Below are 16,086 nucleotides of genomic sequence, written 5' to 3' on the forward strand. Positions count from 1 at the left end.
CAGTGAACGAATTTTGTACTACAAATATATAATTAGGCGTGAACTCTCGTCCTTCAGCTATTCTTCATCAGCAGATCGCATCGTCTCTCGGCTAAGTTGTTCGTCATGGCGAATGCCGATGCTGAGAACGGCGTGAGATTTTCAAGTCTTTCTGGCGGTTTCTCCGACGCTGTCACCCATAATGTCTTGGTACTTATCGGCGAACCGATAACGGATAATTTTGTTCAGCCACTTTTGGATACAATTTCACAAGGTTTGTAGCCTCACCTTTATGAATGAATGGCTTTGTTACATGTATACTGTTGAGCGCTGTGCTGCTCACACGCACACACACATAGGCTCGACTTGCGGAGCACGAAGAGCATGTCGCCCATCTGACAATATCTCCGCATGAAAATTGCAAAGCATCTAATTTCATAATTATATGCTGTAATCTCAGGATATTGCAAAATGTTCAGTCTTACACTGTAGCTTTAGAGTAATCGGATTGTTTATCCGCAATATAATCGGCCAACAAAAGTGTGAATCGGTCGGATAGACAAAACAGAAAACATTCGGTGTTGCAGTTTTCAACGGGAAACGGTCATGGGGTGTGATGCTCTGTGCGATGTGGGCGTGAGAGAAGTCTGAATTCGATGGGGCCCATCACAAGGATGCATTTAAACGGTTTACTTGAGCGATTTCTCGTGCTCTTTTTTGTTAATTTTTAGCGAAACAAAAATGCAGCATATTTACACAATGAAAGATGATGGGTATCGCATTAAAATTTTGGTTAGTGATGCTGTCAATTCTACGAAATTAAGAAAATTCTTCATCATCGCATTTGGTCATGGATACTAGCCTAGGACAATCTTACATCTTATATTTGTTAAAGCTTTTATGTTCTTGATGTAATTAGAGATTCATAGAGGATTTTCCTAAATTTAACATTTCTTTGTAATTCAAGATAATGGTGTATATAGGGACAAATGCCTTTTAATAGAATGGATAGGATAACTCGGTGGAGATTCTGTTAAAAATGTGGTTAACATATAACAGAAAGTTTAATATTCCTGTAATATAATAAAAATGAGGTTGTATATGTCTGAACCAACTATGATTTATTGAAATATGTTTCGACATGACTGATACTCACAGAATTTCTTAAGTATCAGGTTTAATTGGTATATTGCTTGTACTATGACTTAGACAATATTTGAATATTTCAGAGAATGAGTGTGTTTTAAATATTTAAATCTATATCCTGTGTTCCTGTTTGACAGTTTTCACTGTCCTGGATCCTCTTGATCGTGGATGTAACCAGTGTTTACTGTCATGGTATTTGCAAATAAATGGTAATTCTTTTGAACTCACATCAGACTTCTAGTGATAGCGAAGTAATTAATTTATCGAAAAGGAACAGATTTGACCTAGCTTACACAAGAAAACATTGCTGTCTGAAAGCTAGAAACGTTCTGACATGGGTTTCTTAGTTTGAGAGGCCGGTAAAGGGAGTCGTAGTGGCCTGTTCATTCGTCTGTACATGCAGTGGTATATCATGTTTCAGTGCAGAGTCTAAGACATCATAATACTTTACACCGACGAGTTGATCAAATGTTATAAAAGAAAGTCCATTGGTATTGTTTCTCGCCATGACAAAGTTTGGCATGTTTGAGCTTAGAAGCCATGATTTCATCAGAACAGTATTTGGTTCATTTAAATTGTGATAGTTTCGTGTTCAGACAAAAAGCTCTTTGTAGTTTCTACACTTCCCTCTAGGGTACAGGGTATTGCGAGTTGCACATGTCAGAGGGTGTGGTGTAATACGTGTGTGCAGAAAGGGCTGTAGTGATCTTCAAAGAGATGATCTTTCCATGCCTTAGCAATAATTAACATAAATGTGGAGGAAAGTACAGTGTTTGGGTCATGAATATTAATTTGTATTAAATTTCTTTTATTTCCCCTTCTGCCTGCATTCATAATTTTTGATCAAAGTTGAAGCAGAGGCTAGACTGAGTGTCATACCTCTCAATTACCATAATAATTCACCTGGGAAATATCGATCAATGCTGAAATTTGCTAATTAGATTCAGACAAATTACCACCAGCCACAAATAGTTTAACTACTAGTATGTTTTGATGTGATGATTATATGTTTTCAAGATGGTGAAGACATTGTTCCATTTCCTGATATGTTGTGCAAATTTAGCTTGTGCTGTTTATGGTGCTGAATGCAGTTTGACATTAATTTATGGTTATTTCCTGTGTGAATGGTGAGCCTATTGACTGCAGGTGAAACTGACCGATTCACTTAAAATTCAAAGCTCAGCTTTATTTCAGCGTATTGAAACACTTTAAATCATATCAGTTTTGTTATGTAAGTTCTGATGTTCTTGGCTTGTTAAAGGGACAAAGTTGGCCATTTTCTACAAATTTTTCAATGGCAAAAATCCCCAGTCAAATCAATATTAGACCAAAATAGTGACCATAGAGATAGCTTCAAGGATATGTAAAACTGCCTTCTTGCTCTTTACGGCGATGTTCAATGTTTGTCCTGGTGTCCCTGCGATTTGAATCAACCGCCATGGTTGAACCCCATCACATAACAATCACTCCGCACACTACTTCAAGTCATCGCTTGGAAGAGTGTGTGAGTGGCCTGTGACCTCCATACAAACTTGGGCACAATGGATAACAAGGAACACATGTATAAACAAAGTACTGTAAAATAGTAAAACTTAAAAGGGCATTTGCTTGCAAGTTTAACTATCAAATCACACGGACTGTGAAACAGAAATAAAACATTGACTTATTAGGTTCTATGATAAAACTAAAACGATGTAAGATTGCTACCGTAATAGTAAAACAGGTACAGAGTAATTTTCTTTGCATTTTATGGTGAGCAAATCTTGATATACCTTATCTTCGAAGACTTTTAAGATATTAAAGGTATACAGTCACCTGTAATCTAAATATGCCCATATATGGTCAAAGGGGCGTTCCTTGGTATTCAAAATGCCCATGTGAGGGTGCTTTTTAAAAAGCAGCCATCCGCTTAAAATCTGTGATTGGTTAGATTTTCTCTTTCCATGATAACCGTGGCAAAATTGGAACAGGTGACAGTATACCTTTAAGGCATTTTCCGACCATTCCATGTTTTTTTTCAAACATGACATGATCACTTGTTGAACTTCGAAACATCGCACCCAGAATTGCGACTAAACATTGGTGACGGCACTGTCAATCGATAGTGCTCACGATTGTTAGTTACCTCTTGACACACAAAATCTGTTCGATTTCTGTGTGCCATTCCGTGTTTTTTTTCAAACATGACATGATCACTTGTTGAACTTCGAAACATCGCACCCAGAATTGCGACTAAATACGGCTAGTTTTCAATCGGGTTCGAACCCACAACATACGGCATCAGTCGCCTAGCGGAGAGGCCACAGAGAGAACCGCTAGGCTAAATCTCCACTCCCAAAAAAGAGTGGTTCAATAGCCGGCTTTGGTGACAGCACTGTCAATCGATAGTGCTCACGATTGTTAGTTACCTCTTGACACACAAAATCTGTTCGATTTCTGTGTCCCTCATGCAATTTGTATCAGTTGAATGGTATTTCGAACCACAAGTACATGGCAATGACAGCGACTTGACATGGCAGCTAGCAGTCGATCGCCCATGTCTTCTGGTTATTTGCAGGGTCATCCTTTGCAGCGTTTGCTGATAGACAGTGGTTTGTAAAAGTCAAAGACCACTAAACAAACACAAACAGCTGCTTACAGGAAATCAGCCCAGATCAATAATAGTTGTGAATACCGTAAAATTCATGTCACAAATATGAACATATCATTTTAACCTAAAGTTATCTTTGATGTTTGACAGTTATATCGTACGTAGGACACTGCCGTTTTAGGTTTGTTTCTATACCCAAACAATGAAAATGTTCACTTTCCTTGCATAAGTAAATGACTTTGACTTGGACGTGAGTAACATGAAGAAATCGTGAAAAGACATAAACGTGACCAATTAATTCAAAGGACACCACAGACATTGTGTGTTCTCTCAGTCTGCTTGTTGACCTTTGCAATGAAAGGTATAGATAATCCCAGTGACCAAACACTTGTTAGTATTGTTCTACCAATATTTGTCCAGACAGATTGCAAGGTCATGTGACAATATTGTCCAATCCTTGTCTTCATCCCAAATGTCATTAGGGTGTGTGGCCAATTATAGAATTTGTTAAAGGCTCATGAGCTGGAACTCTGCGAAATTTGTCAAACATCAAGGTACCTCCAATTTCCTCAGATATTCATTACAATCTACAAATTTAACGATATAGTCATTAACTATGCCCCAACAACATTTTCTTGTGGTAGAATAGGCAAGAAATTGAACAGATGTTTGTTCATTTCAAATTTCCCGCCATTTTCAAAATCTTGCCATATTAAGTGAAAAACGGAGTATATTTTGTCAAAGTGGAGTGAATCCCTTTTCCCGTCGTTTCAGTGGGTTGCACCATGTTTTATTTAAAAAGATTAAAATGTGTACATGCACCAATTATGCTGTTTATCATGCAATTGCATGGAGGCGGCCATATTCAGGTGCGACACCTGTTTATTATTTGTCTTACCGAAACCGCCGAATGAAGGCCCCCCACTCAGTGGATAATTATACTTGAGTCAACATCTCTCAGTAAGAACATTTCTATGAACTACTTTTAATCTAAATATAAAATCATGAAAATAATGTCAAAAGTTGCGGCTCAAGTGCCTCTAACAATGTGTGTTCAGTTGCGTTTATATGAATATTTTAATAGATATCTTCTTGCTAACAATTCAAATAGTGTCATGAAATATTGATTAAATTCAGAAGATGTTGATATATTTATGAATAAGGTATTTTAATATTCAGATATGTATGAAAACCTGGTCATTTGTAGTTTTAACAATAAAACTTTATTAAATGAAAATAAATCATACTCAAGTGACCAGTATCACGTAACCTTGCATACTTTTTTGATAGTCCTGTCAGGGCTTTATGAAAAAAGTACAATGTTTAAATACGAAAAAGCAATTACGATGTTTAACTTTATAAATAAGAAAAAGCGATCAAATTCATGTAAACAAAAAACAATAGTGTCACTGTAATGGAGACTAAAAAGTAATGTTGTTAATTCGTTATAGAAAATGTCTTGAGGTCCCATTGAATACAAAGTAGACAATGCTGTTGTTCAATCACCGGCAGCTGCAGAAAGTTTTTTCCTATAGAAGTAAGTAGACAGCCATCAACCTTGTGAGAGCCCATTAGATTCATGGTGCCACCAAGGAAGCCAAACAGTCACAACAATCTGCCAAGCCTCTGAAAATACCACGTTTGTCTTTTCAGATTCTCTATAGCCCAGTGCTAATCAGATTGATGTAGTTTTTATCATGCAAATGATATGCAAAGTGTAATGGCTAAGCATATCCGTGCCTGTTTCTTCCTCAAGATTGTACTTATGAATGACCCAGACATGACTCATAAATATGGCGGAAGATGTTTAAACATCCTAAAATAGGTGATTACTTCATCTTAATGTAAATTTGGAATTCCACATGGCTTACCTTGTCAACTGTGGAATGTGTGTAGATAGCATGATTTTTCTTTTACTGTCTTTATCATTCAATGTCATGATGATAAAATTAATATCATGATAAGATGGAGATTATTTAATTTTAAGAGCAATTTAAGGTGAGATATGTTATATGATTATATTACACAGGTAAAAATGGAAACTTGATGGCTCGCAACTTCAGCTTTAATGAGATATCAGTTTATGGGTACATAATTAGTTGACCCTTCTATGTCTTAATTCCATGTGGAAAGTTCAAACAAATCAAATAAGCTGTGATAGTCAGATCAAAGTTAGCAATTTAATACAAAATTTCCAAACGTGGGTGAAGATTAATATTCAACATGCAAAAAGTGATGTAATGGCTTTGTTTATTCAAGTGAGACTGACAAATTTTGGCTCAGGAGGCAGCTGGGCATCATCACTCCTTGAATATTTGGTTATTGTTTTTTTTTGTGAACTTGAGGGAACATGAACCACAAATTCTTGAAACAATCTTTGAATCAGCATATAATCAAAATGCTGATCAAAAGTGAGGTGATGAATGAGATGAGATGACTTCCTATGTATTTCTTACGTAGTCTTGCATTGCGGGAAGTGATGTGTGTAAACCACTGTGGACCTTTGATTCAGAGCATGTCCTGGGCTATTAATTCTTAGCTCATGTCTGTGTTGTGTGACATGTGTCCCCAACGACTACAGAAAACTCATTGTCCAGATCTTGGCAGAATGTAAACACCAGGCTTCTGGAGCTTTCTGTGGCGTTTCAGTGGAGCATGTGGCCTGATATTATCACCTGTATTGTGAGCTTTGTTGTCTGCAAACTGGAAACGGCTGTCCTACAAAGACATGACTGTGGGTCCATTTAGAAAGTTGAACGTATATAGCCTTCACAAAGGCAGCCACTCAAGTAAACTAATTTCATCCTTTCAACAGTCAAATAGGGAGCTCCATATTTACAGTTACAACTGCAGAGTGGGCAAATATTTCTGATTAGAAGTTCTCTGCAATAAGTCAAATGTCAATTTGTATATTAATGCATGGTTTGATTTTGCCATGCCATAAACAGTTTGACTTTGTTCATGTAGGATATGTTGGATTTAGAAATGAATATATGAAGGTTTCTAGATTTGCTTTTCCCATCCGTCATGCTTTTAGCATGTTGCTGCAAGGATGCATACTCACGAAATATTTGAAATTTTGATGTTTGCAGTTCAGTGTGACTACCTTTCTGTTTTGTATTGTTTCATGAATTTGTTATGATGTCTTTGACTATCAGTGTTAACAATTATATTCCCAGTTCCAAAACTGAAATATTTAGATCTCCAAATTACTCATGTCTTATTCCTAATTTTTATTTCAGGCTTGAAATCTTGGGATATAGACAACAGTGAATGCAACATTGATGAACACTTGAGGGCGCTCAGCCAAGCTAATGTGACTGATGATAGTCTTGGTAAGTAAGATTTGAAACAAGATGTCCTAAACCTTCTTCTTAAAAAGTATTACAAATCTTATAAACAATAGAGAGCAGGTCATTGAATTTATTTGAAATTTTGGTACTTGTGTTCAACCCACGCCCCATACAAAGTGCTGGAGCAGGGATTGGGAAATATTCAAATGTTGATTAGTAACCCTACTGTGCCCGTAGGTTCCAATGTGATCATCATTAATTTTCATAGGGTAATTATATTCACCATTTACATGTAAAAGAAGATAAACAAATCAACTATGATTGGTTTGTTGTTAGTTTTACATAGGCGATTAGGGGTAAATTTGTTTCCTGTTTATGTACAATGCGTCAAATTCATATCTTTTGTTAGGGAAATGGGGCATTATATGCAAATTCAAGTGTGAAGTTGAATGAAGTTGTGCATTTTTTTGTTTTGCCGGTTCCATAATACATGTCAAAATGAAGAATGAACTTAAATGAACTTGATTTTATAATATGACAACAAAAACCTCACTCTACTCTTCGTTAAAGTGTGCAGAATTGTCAGAGCAGCTATTCCTCTATTAATGTAGATTTCTAATATCAGAAATTATATCATCTTGAACTTTAAACTGTCTATAAGTGGGATTAAGGTACCGTGTTTTATTAACCTCTCATTCAGCAATTTTGAACTTTATTTATGTCCAATATGAGAGACTTCTGATATAAATGGGAAAATGATCAAAATTGATACCTTGGAGATAAAATGACTAGGAAATTTTTTACAGATATGCTATGCAAGTCAGCAGACCATATTGACAGTATTATAATTGCTCACTGGCTGATACTTTCTACAGTTACACCTATGGCGGTGGTGGATATGCCAGCAGGGCTTGGAAGTAAAATACAGCATTTTCTTCTACCAATTAATCTACAGCCAACAGCCAGACAAAACATTCATATACAGAACAGGTTTATAACCAACAGTCTATAATTTGTGGAGAGGGGAAAGGACTTTATTTTCATAACATATTCCTCTCTTTATGATTAAACACTTGAAAGTAATGGAAAGACACTTTAAGTAGTAAATACCTCTCACTTTTATTTTTTAAAAAGAGGGTTAAGAAAGGTAGCTATGGGTCACTTTTGATCCCATCAGATAGATGTTCGAATAAAAAATAAATGAAGGTTGTGTTTTCATTATAATTTATTTCAGAGCTTTGTTTTATGTTACGTTATTCATGAATTTCATGGAGCTTACTGGTTGGTATTACATTGTTGTGTGACTGTTCAGAACTTTACATATGTATATTAGAACTGTCTTATCTTTTTCAATGTACTCTTTCCAGTGTTTTTTAAATAAGACTGTTCAACTATAAATGGACCTGGTAATGTATTACCTTGAATGGAAATGATTATTGGACCAGTTTAATGTCATATATGCATGCAAATGAATGTAACCAAACACTATCATATCTCAATGAATGAAATGTTAAGTGAAAAGGAAATATTTTTATTCAGTCATGAGATTTTTATGTGCAACAGTGATGCTTGGACGTATTAAAGTTTCACTTTCCTGTTTATTTAAAAATTCTGTAAACATCTTGTTAAGAACTCAGTGATGTGTACATGAAGTATGGGTGAGTTTTGCGCTTTCCTGAATAGGACAGTGAATTCATAGTTAAAGTCTTTTGTCTTTTATTCTTTTTAGGCCACAAGACTTTCTTCTACAGCAGTGACAACTTTGGCGCAGTGGTTCTCGTCAAACCCACCTCAACAGCAGTAAAAGAGGAAGTTGGAAGTCTACTGTGTCACCCAGCTGCACACAAACACATTCTCTTTGGTGGTCTCAGTCTTGAAGGAGGTGGAGATTGGGTCTTCCAGGATGATACCTTTACCTTACATGATTTTGGTGACATTTTCAAAACTGCAGAAGTACAGGCTGCCCTCAACTCTGGTTCTAAATCCAACCTTACCTTGTCTGGTTGCAACTGGAATGCTACAAGTCTAGATAAGTTAGGGTTCTTGAAGCACTTTGATATTTCAATAAATCCTGGAGATGTGAAAAATGATGTAAATGGTGTAGGAGAGTTTATTGCTTGTCTTACAGACAATATTGAAATTCCCTCTCCTTTTGATCTCCTTGAGCCACCAACTATGGGAGTAGGTGTGAAATGTAAAATAACCAAACCAACTGTGTTGGTTTTCCCAGCTGGCAAAGGAGACTGTGCGTTTTTTGCTGTAAACGATTTCAGCATGTTTGTTGGAGGGGGTTATGAAAATAAGTCCTGCTTCTGGAAGTTTGCAAAGCATCTTCATCGAATAGATGCTCTACTTCTACCACACCTGAATCCAGATTCAGTGTTTGGCATTACTAGTTTACTTCGGCGTAAGATAAGTGAGAAACAACTCGAGGAACCTGAAAAGGGCTCAGATGAGTATGAGGAATGGCAACAGAAAGCTAACTCCCCAGAAGTGGGAGTAGTTTACTTAAATGCACCTGAAAGCCTCAAAAGTAGCGAGTCTTTGTCAGTGAAAATTTCCTCTTTGGGTTTGCATACCATGAAACTGTTCAAAGAGTTGGAGATAACACCTAACCAGTGTTATCAGGCTAATCCTCGTACTATGGAACCCATTACGTTGTATCAAAAAGTAGGCATAGGTAAACTTGATATGTACATACTAAGCCCAGTTAAAGATAGCAAAGAGTTGAAAGATTTCATGACCCAGTTCCAAAGTGGGAAAAAGTTTTCATCTGCAAAAACAGGAGTTAAAAATAACGGCAAAGAATTTGAGTTATCTCTACCCAACATAGTATCAATTTGTGCTTTGGTTGTATGGCAACCGTACAATCCAGCTGAACCGACAGTCAGAGTATTATTCCCTGGAAATGCTCCTCAAAGTCGCATTTTTGAAGGTCTTGATAAGTGTAAAAACCTGCCATTTTTGCAGAAATTTGAAACCATTCAAAAGCCAAAGAATACTACAAAGAAGGGGAATAAATTGAAATCAAATGGACCAAGTGATCCCAAGCTGCAAAAGCTAAAGAAAGAAACAGTTGATAGTGCATCATCATCTGAAGTGAATTCCACTGCATCAGGAGAACAGAATGCCTGCAGTGATGGTATCCACTGCAACACACCACCACCAGAACTGGCAGATGGTCCCTGTACAGATGGCATCCACTGCAACACACCACCACCAGAATTAGCGGATGGTCCCTGCACAGATGGCATCCACTGCAACACACCTCCACCAGAATTAGCTGATGGTCCCTGCACAGATGGTATCCACTGCAACACACCACCACCAGAACTGGCAGATGGTCCCTGCACAGATGGCATCCACTGCAACACACCTCCACCAGAATTAGCTGATGGTCCCTGCACAGATGGTATCCACTGCAACACACCACCACCAGAATTAGCGATGGTCCCTGCACAGATGGCATCCACTGCAACACACCTCCACCAGAATTAGCCGATGGTCCCTGCACAGATGGTATCCACTGCAACACACCACCACCAGAACTGGCAGATGGTCCCTGCACAGATGGTATCCACTGCAACACACCTCCACCAGAATTAGCCGATGGTCCCTGCACAGATGGCATCCACTGTAATACACCACCACCAGAATTAGCCGATGGTCCCTGCACAGATGGTATCCACTGCAACACACCTCCACCAGAACTAGCTGATGGTCCCTGCACAGATGGCATCCACTGTAATACACCACCACCAGAATTAGCCGATGGTCCCTGCACAGATGGTATCCACTGCAACACACCACCACCAGAACTAGCTGATGGTCCCTGCACAGATGGCATTCACTGTAATACACCACCACCCGAATTTGATGATGGTCCCTGCACAGATGGCATACATTGCAACACACCTCCACCTGATGGTGATGCTTACAGTGAAGGCAATGAATATGACAGCCCACCTGCAGAGGATTTTGAGAATGGTTGTTCTGATGGGATTCACTGCAATACACCTCCTCCAGAAGATGAAGTTGGTGAAGGAGAGGCTGCTGGAAATCATGATGATGCTCCTCCTTCAGAACATGTTCAAGAGTTTCAACAAGAGGCCTGTTTTTCTTCTGGTGTTCCAGTTTCAGAGAAAGAAGAACCTCCTCAAGATCCATTTGATCCTTTTAGTGTGCCATCTGGACAATATGCTGGAAATGATGATTTTGTGCAGCCAGAATTAAGTACTGAACAAGATCAAGAAGCAGAGTCAAAGGAGATGTTTCCTGAGTCAGATGCTCATCCTGATGGTTTTCATGGGGATGTCACACCGTCTGACGATGTAGATATGTTTGAGAAGGAACTTTCCAGTCCAACAGATGCTACCATTCCTGTTGAGGACTCTGAACAATTTCCATCTGATCCCACATATGAAGCTTCCGTGGAGACCGCAGCATTTGCAAGTACTGAGCAAAGTACAGTAGAAGAAGCAGAAGTAGCCGATGAAAGTGTGTCATTCCAACACATGGAAGATCCAGAACCTAGTAATAGTCTAGAGGAGCAAATGCAAGAGAGTCCACCTCAAGAGATGTCTGAAGAGGAACAAGTTCAAGAAGTTCCCGCTGAAATGGTTATTGGAGAGAAAGAGGAAGAGCAAGATTTCTCTGAAGATAAAGATGAATCAGTCGAAAAAGTTCCAGCAGAAGAAACATTTGGAGAAGAATCAGCCAAAGACATCCTTGCTGAAGCAGCTTTTGAGGATGGACCAACAGAAGATGTTCCCGCTGAAGCAACCTTTGGGGATGAAGCAGTAGAAGAAGTTCCTGCAGAAGCAACCTTTGGGGATGAAGCAGTAGAAGAAGTTCCTGCAGAAGCAATCTTTAGGGATGAACCTATAGAAGAAGTTCCTCCGGAAGCAACCTTTGGGGATGAGCCAACTAAAGAAGTGCCTCCAGAAGCAACCTTTGAGGATGAACCAACAGAAGAAGTGCCTCCAGAAGCACCCATTGGGGATGAATCAACCGAAGAAGTTGCTACTGAAGATAAATCTACAGAAGAAGTTCCAACAGAAGCAACTTTTGAGGGTGAACCAACAGAAGAAGTTCCTCCAGAAGCAACCTTTGGGGATGAACCCACTGAAGTTCCTGCAGAAGCAGCCTTTGGGGATGAATCAACCGAAGAAGTTACTAGTGAAGATAAACCTACAGAAGAAGTTCCAGCAGAAGCAACTTTTGAGGGTGAACCTGCTGAAGAAGTCTCAGCTGAAGCAACATTTGAAGATGGTCAGGATGACCAAATGGAGCAATTAACAACTGAGGCTGCAATTGCACATGAACCTGCAGGAGAGACATCACCCTCTCCCATGGAGGAAACTCAAGAACAATTTCAAGAAGCTGCATTTGAAGATAACTTACAAGAAGAGGTTTCCCAAGAAAAAATTCCTGCTAGGTTTGAAGATGAAACTGCTGAAGAAAGTTTAATGGAGGCACAAGACGTACAAGCTGAAGAAATTCCACCTGAAGCTTCATTTGGATATGAACCAGATGTTGTTACAACTGCAGCAGAATCTGCTGAAGAAAAAGCAATGGAAGAACTCCCTGCAGAATCTGCTGTTGAGGATAAGCAGATGGACGAAAGCCCATCTGAGCCTATCTTTGATACAGAACCCACTGAAGAGGTCCCACCAGCGGCTGTGTTGGATGACCAACCAAAAGAAGAAATTAAAAGTGAAGAAAGTGCAGAAGTACCAGAAGACACAATGGATATATTACAGGACACACAGGCAGAAGAAGTGGTTCAAGTAGAAGCCACAATTTCTGATGAACCAGCAGAAGACCTCATAGGTGAGAGTAAGCAAACAGAAGAAATTTCTGATCTCATCCATGATGACGAACCTGTAACAGAAGAAGAGCTGCCGCCATCTTCATTTGAATCTAAGGAAGAAAAGCCATCAGAACTCATAAGCTTTGAAACAGAAGCTGCACCAGAACCAGAGGCTGGAGGAAGTCTCCTTGATGCACCTATTGATGAAGGTGCATTTGTATCACAGGAGGTTACTGAAACTGTAGTTGAATCTGTTACAGAAACAGAAGTAGTTAGAGAAACACAGGAATCCATAGAAACTCAAGTTTCAGAGGCTCAAGAAGAACCAGTTCCAATGGAACCTGATGATGTAAGTCCAGATGTTCCTTCATTACATGGCCAAAGTTTCTCTGAAGATTCTCTTATTGCTGTTGGTAACGAAGGAGAAAGGGAAATGGCAATTGATAAGCAAACTCCAGAGGAAGATGTGCCACCTCCAGAAGTTGGAGTGCAGAAAGAAGTCGAAGATGTAGCTGTTGTTGAAAGTACTGATTTACCACCAATGCCTGATGAAGTAAAAGCTAAGCGAGAGGAGATCAATGCTACCATAAGAGCTGAAGCTCCTGAACCGCTATTAGATGAAACATCCACACCAGAAACACCAAAAGCAGCAGAGGTTGAAGCTGTTGAGGCAGATGTTGTAGTCACAGAAACAGCAGCTAGCACAAAAGAAGTTGAAAGTGAAAAAGTGTTGGAGAGCACTCCATCTTCTTCCAGTGTTGAAACTGAGACTAAAGTAGAACCAGCTGCTCCTGCAGTTCCAGTGCCAGCTCCAGCTCCAGCACCAGTTGCCAAGGAGACAACAAAGAAGAAAACAACCACCACAGTCAAAACTAAAACAACACAACTGGTGAAAAAGTCAGAAAAGCGGTCACCTTCCCCAAGGAAGAAACCAATCAAGGCAGAGGAGAAATCGACACCCAAGTCTGCAAAGGTTGATACAACTACAAAGAAGACAACGGCCAAAACTCCAACGGTGAAAGAAAAGAAAGGACCAACATCAGCGAGAGAAAGAAAACCAGCCACTAAACCAAAGACTGACGTGAAGCCAAAGAATGGGACTGTCAAGAAAACACCTAATGGAAGTTTACGAAAACCTGCTGATAAGAAAGAAGAAGTTAAAAAGCAAAAGAAAGTACCAGAGGCAAGACCAGTATCAACACCAAAGGAACCTGCAAAGAAACCAGCTTCTTCTAAAAGACCTGCGTCTGCCCCAGCATCTAAGAAGGCTGATTCTTCTCAAAAGAAGCCAGCTCCTGGTAAACGACCAACATCAAGTTCTGGCGCTAAGAATGGTGGCCCTAAAGCAGGAGGTAAAGCCGCTTCAGGTGGTTCATCAAAGTCAATTCCTGCAAGTGGCCCTCCTGTGTATGTAGATCTGGTGTATGTTCCCAATCATGCTAGCAAGGAGAATACAAACATGGAATTCTTCAGACGTATACGTGCAAAGTATTACGTTGTCAGTGCTAATGATAAAGGACGGTACCAACCACACATGGGTGTTCTGGATGCTCTACTGGAAGGAAAGCAGAAGTGGGAAGAAACAGAGCAAGATGTGATTGTCATACCTACATATGCTACAACAACTTTGAGAGAATGGCAAATCAAGAATCGTAATGAGCTGTTGGAGAATCATATAATGGTTTCACAGCCTGCCAGTGAAAGTGTTGTACAGATGAAAGATGAAAGCTTCCATATGTATAAAGTGGAGTTTTAATGGATGTGGTGGTTGGTCATATTCATAAAATTGTTCGGTGGCCAATTTATAAGCTTTAAAAGAAACAATGCTGCCTAGCCAAGAAAGTAAGAGAGTTTTTTGTCAGTGATTACATTGGTAATTTTGTAGATGGTTTAATTGATTTACAACACTTTGTAAGCAGAGAATGATATCTGATATTGATTTGAGATTTATGGAAACCAGGGAGGTGCTATGCTTTAGATAAATGTATTGTATGGTGCTTAGATGCTGTAGGCAATGCATCAATCTTTGCAACGAGCACTGTGGAAGAGATGTACCTGTATTTACCGTTTTCCCCAAATAGAATTGTCTTTTTGCTTGATTGCATTGATTTTTTTCTCACACAAAAATCATACAAATGCACCATTTGTATATTTGACAGATAAATTTTTCAAAAGTAAGACTCTGCCATTTGTCATAGTTGACATTATTGTGGAATGACTTCAGATACCAAGAATGTGTTTCAAATTCATAAAATGTGGATTCTTAAATTTGTATGTTTTGGTAATCCATTTTGAGTTTATTAGACTACTTATTGATATGGATGTAAAAATGAAACCCACCTCCAACAAACAAGCTAACCAGATCTTGTGGTATTGCATTGAATTTTTTTGAAAGTAATTGCTAAGTATGTCAATTTTCAGATTTGTTTAGTTAATTATCATAGTATTTTAGTTTACAAAAAAAGCAATGTCTTTGTATCCTTCTACCCCTGCACTTCAATGCATATGGTTCCAATTAGGCCATGAAATATATCAAGGTTTGATGTAATATGCAGTGAAGGTTAAGGGGTAGATGATTGAGCAAGTTTACTATACTAGGAAGAAGTTTGTTATGCTGCATCTTTTGATGACTTAATAAGCCTGGCAATGAGATGACAACTTGCATATACATTATCCAATAATTAGTTAATCTCAGCTTGTGGCATCCTTCGGTGGTAATGTACTCTAAAGTAAAAATCATAAATGTTGAATAAAAGAGAAAGTTTTAATTTGGAAAAACATATGGAACTATTTGTTTTAAAAAGTGTTTAAGTGGAAAAATATGAATTTTTTTTTTCAAATGTATCTTTTGCTTCATCCAAGAAGTTTTTTTTCTCAGTAAAATGAGTTCAGTTGTAGCTTTGAATTTATGTAAGCGTTGCAAAGTTAACTGAAATTGAAAGGGCAGTGGCAGAAGCAGTCATACTGAGATCTGGTTTAAAAAAGCCCATCAGTGGAAATTTCTTATTTTTGAATTGTCAATGGAAGCAGAATGACATATTTGAATAGCCAGCCAATGAGAGCAGGATGCTTCTTTTCAACAACCAATCACAAGATTGTGGTCGAAAGAGTACAGAAATTCATGACTGCCATGGGAGAATGAAATTCTCCTGGTTAATGCTTCAAGTGTGCTTCATGAAATTTTTACTTACATTGTGAGGGAAAATTTGTAGTTTACAACCTCGTAACGAAAACACAGTAACATAGTCGACTGGCAAGCCAATTTA

General features: G+C 38.6%; 1 protein-coding gene across 1 annotated transcript; it reads left to right on the forward strand.

The window, feature by feature from the left end:
* The first annotated feature begins 43 nt into the window (after positions 1–43).
* Positions 44–14,720, forward strand: LOC139121351 (microtubule-associated protein 1B-like). Its single transcript, XM_070686169.1, is given in 4 exon segments — positions 44–253; positions 6,958–7,050; positions 8,738–10,503; positions 10,506–14,720. Coding segments are annotated over 4 exon segments (6,078 nt in total). The 5' UTR covers positions 44–105; the 3' UTR covers positions 14,577–14,720.
* The last annotated feature ends 1,366 nt before the right edge of the window (positions 14,721–16,086 follow it).

The sequence above is a fragment of the Ptychodera flava genome, chromosome 21, assembly GCF_041260155.1.
Source record: "Ptychodera flava strain L36383 chromosome 21, AS_Pfla_20210202, whole genome shotgun sequence".
Lineage (NCBI taxonomy): Eukaryota > Metazoa > Hemichordata > Enteropneusta > Ptychoderidae > Ptychodera > Ptychodera flava.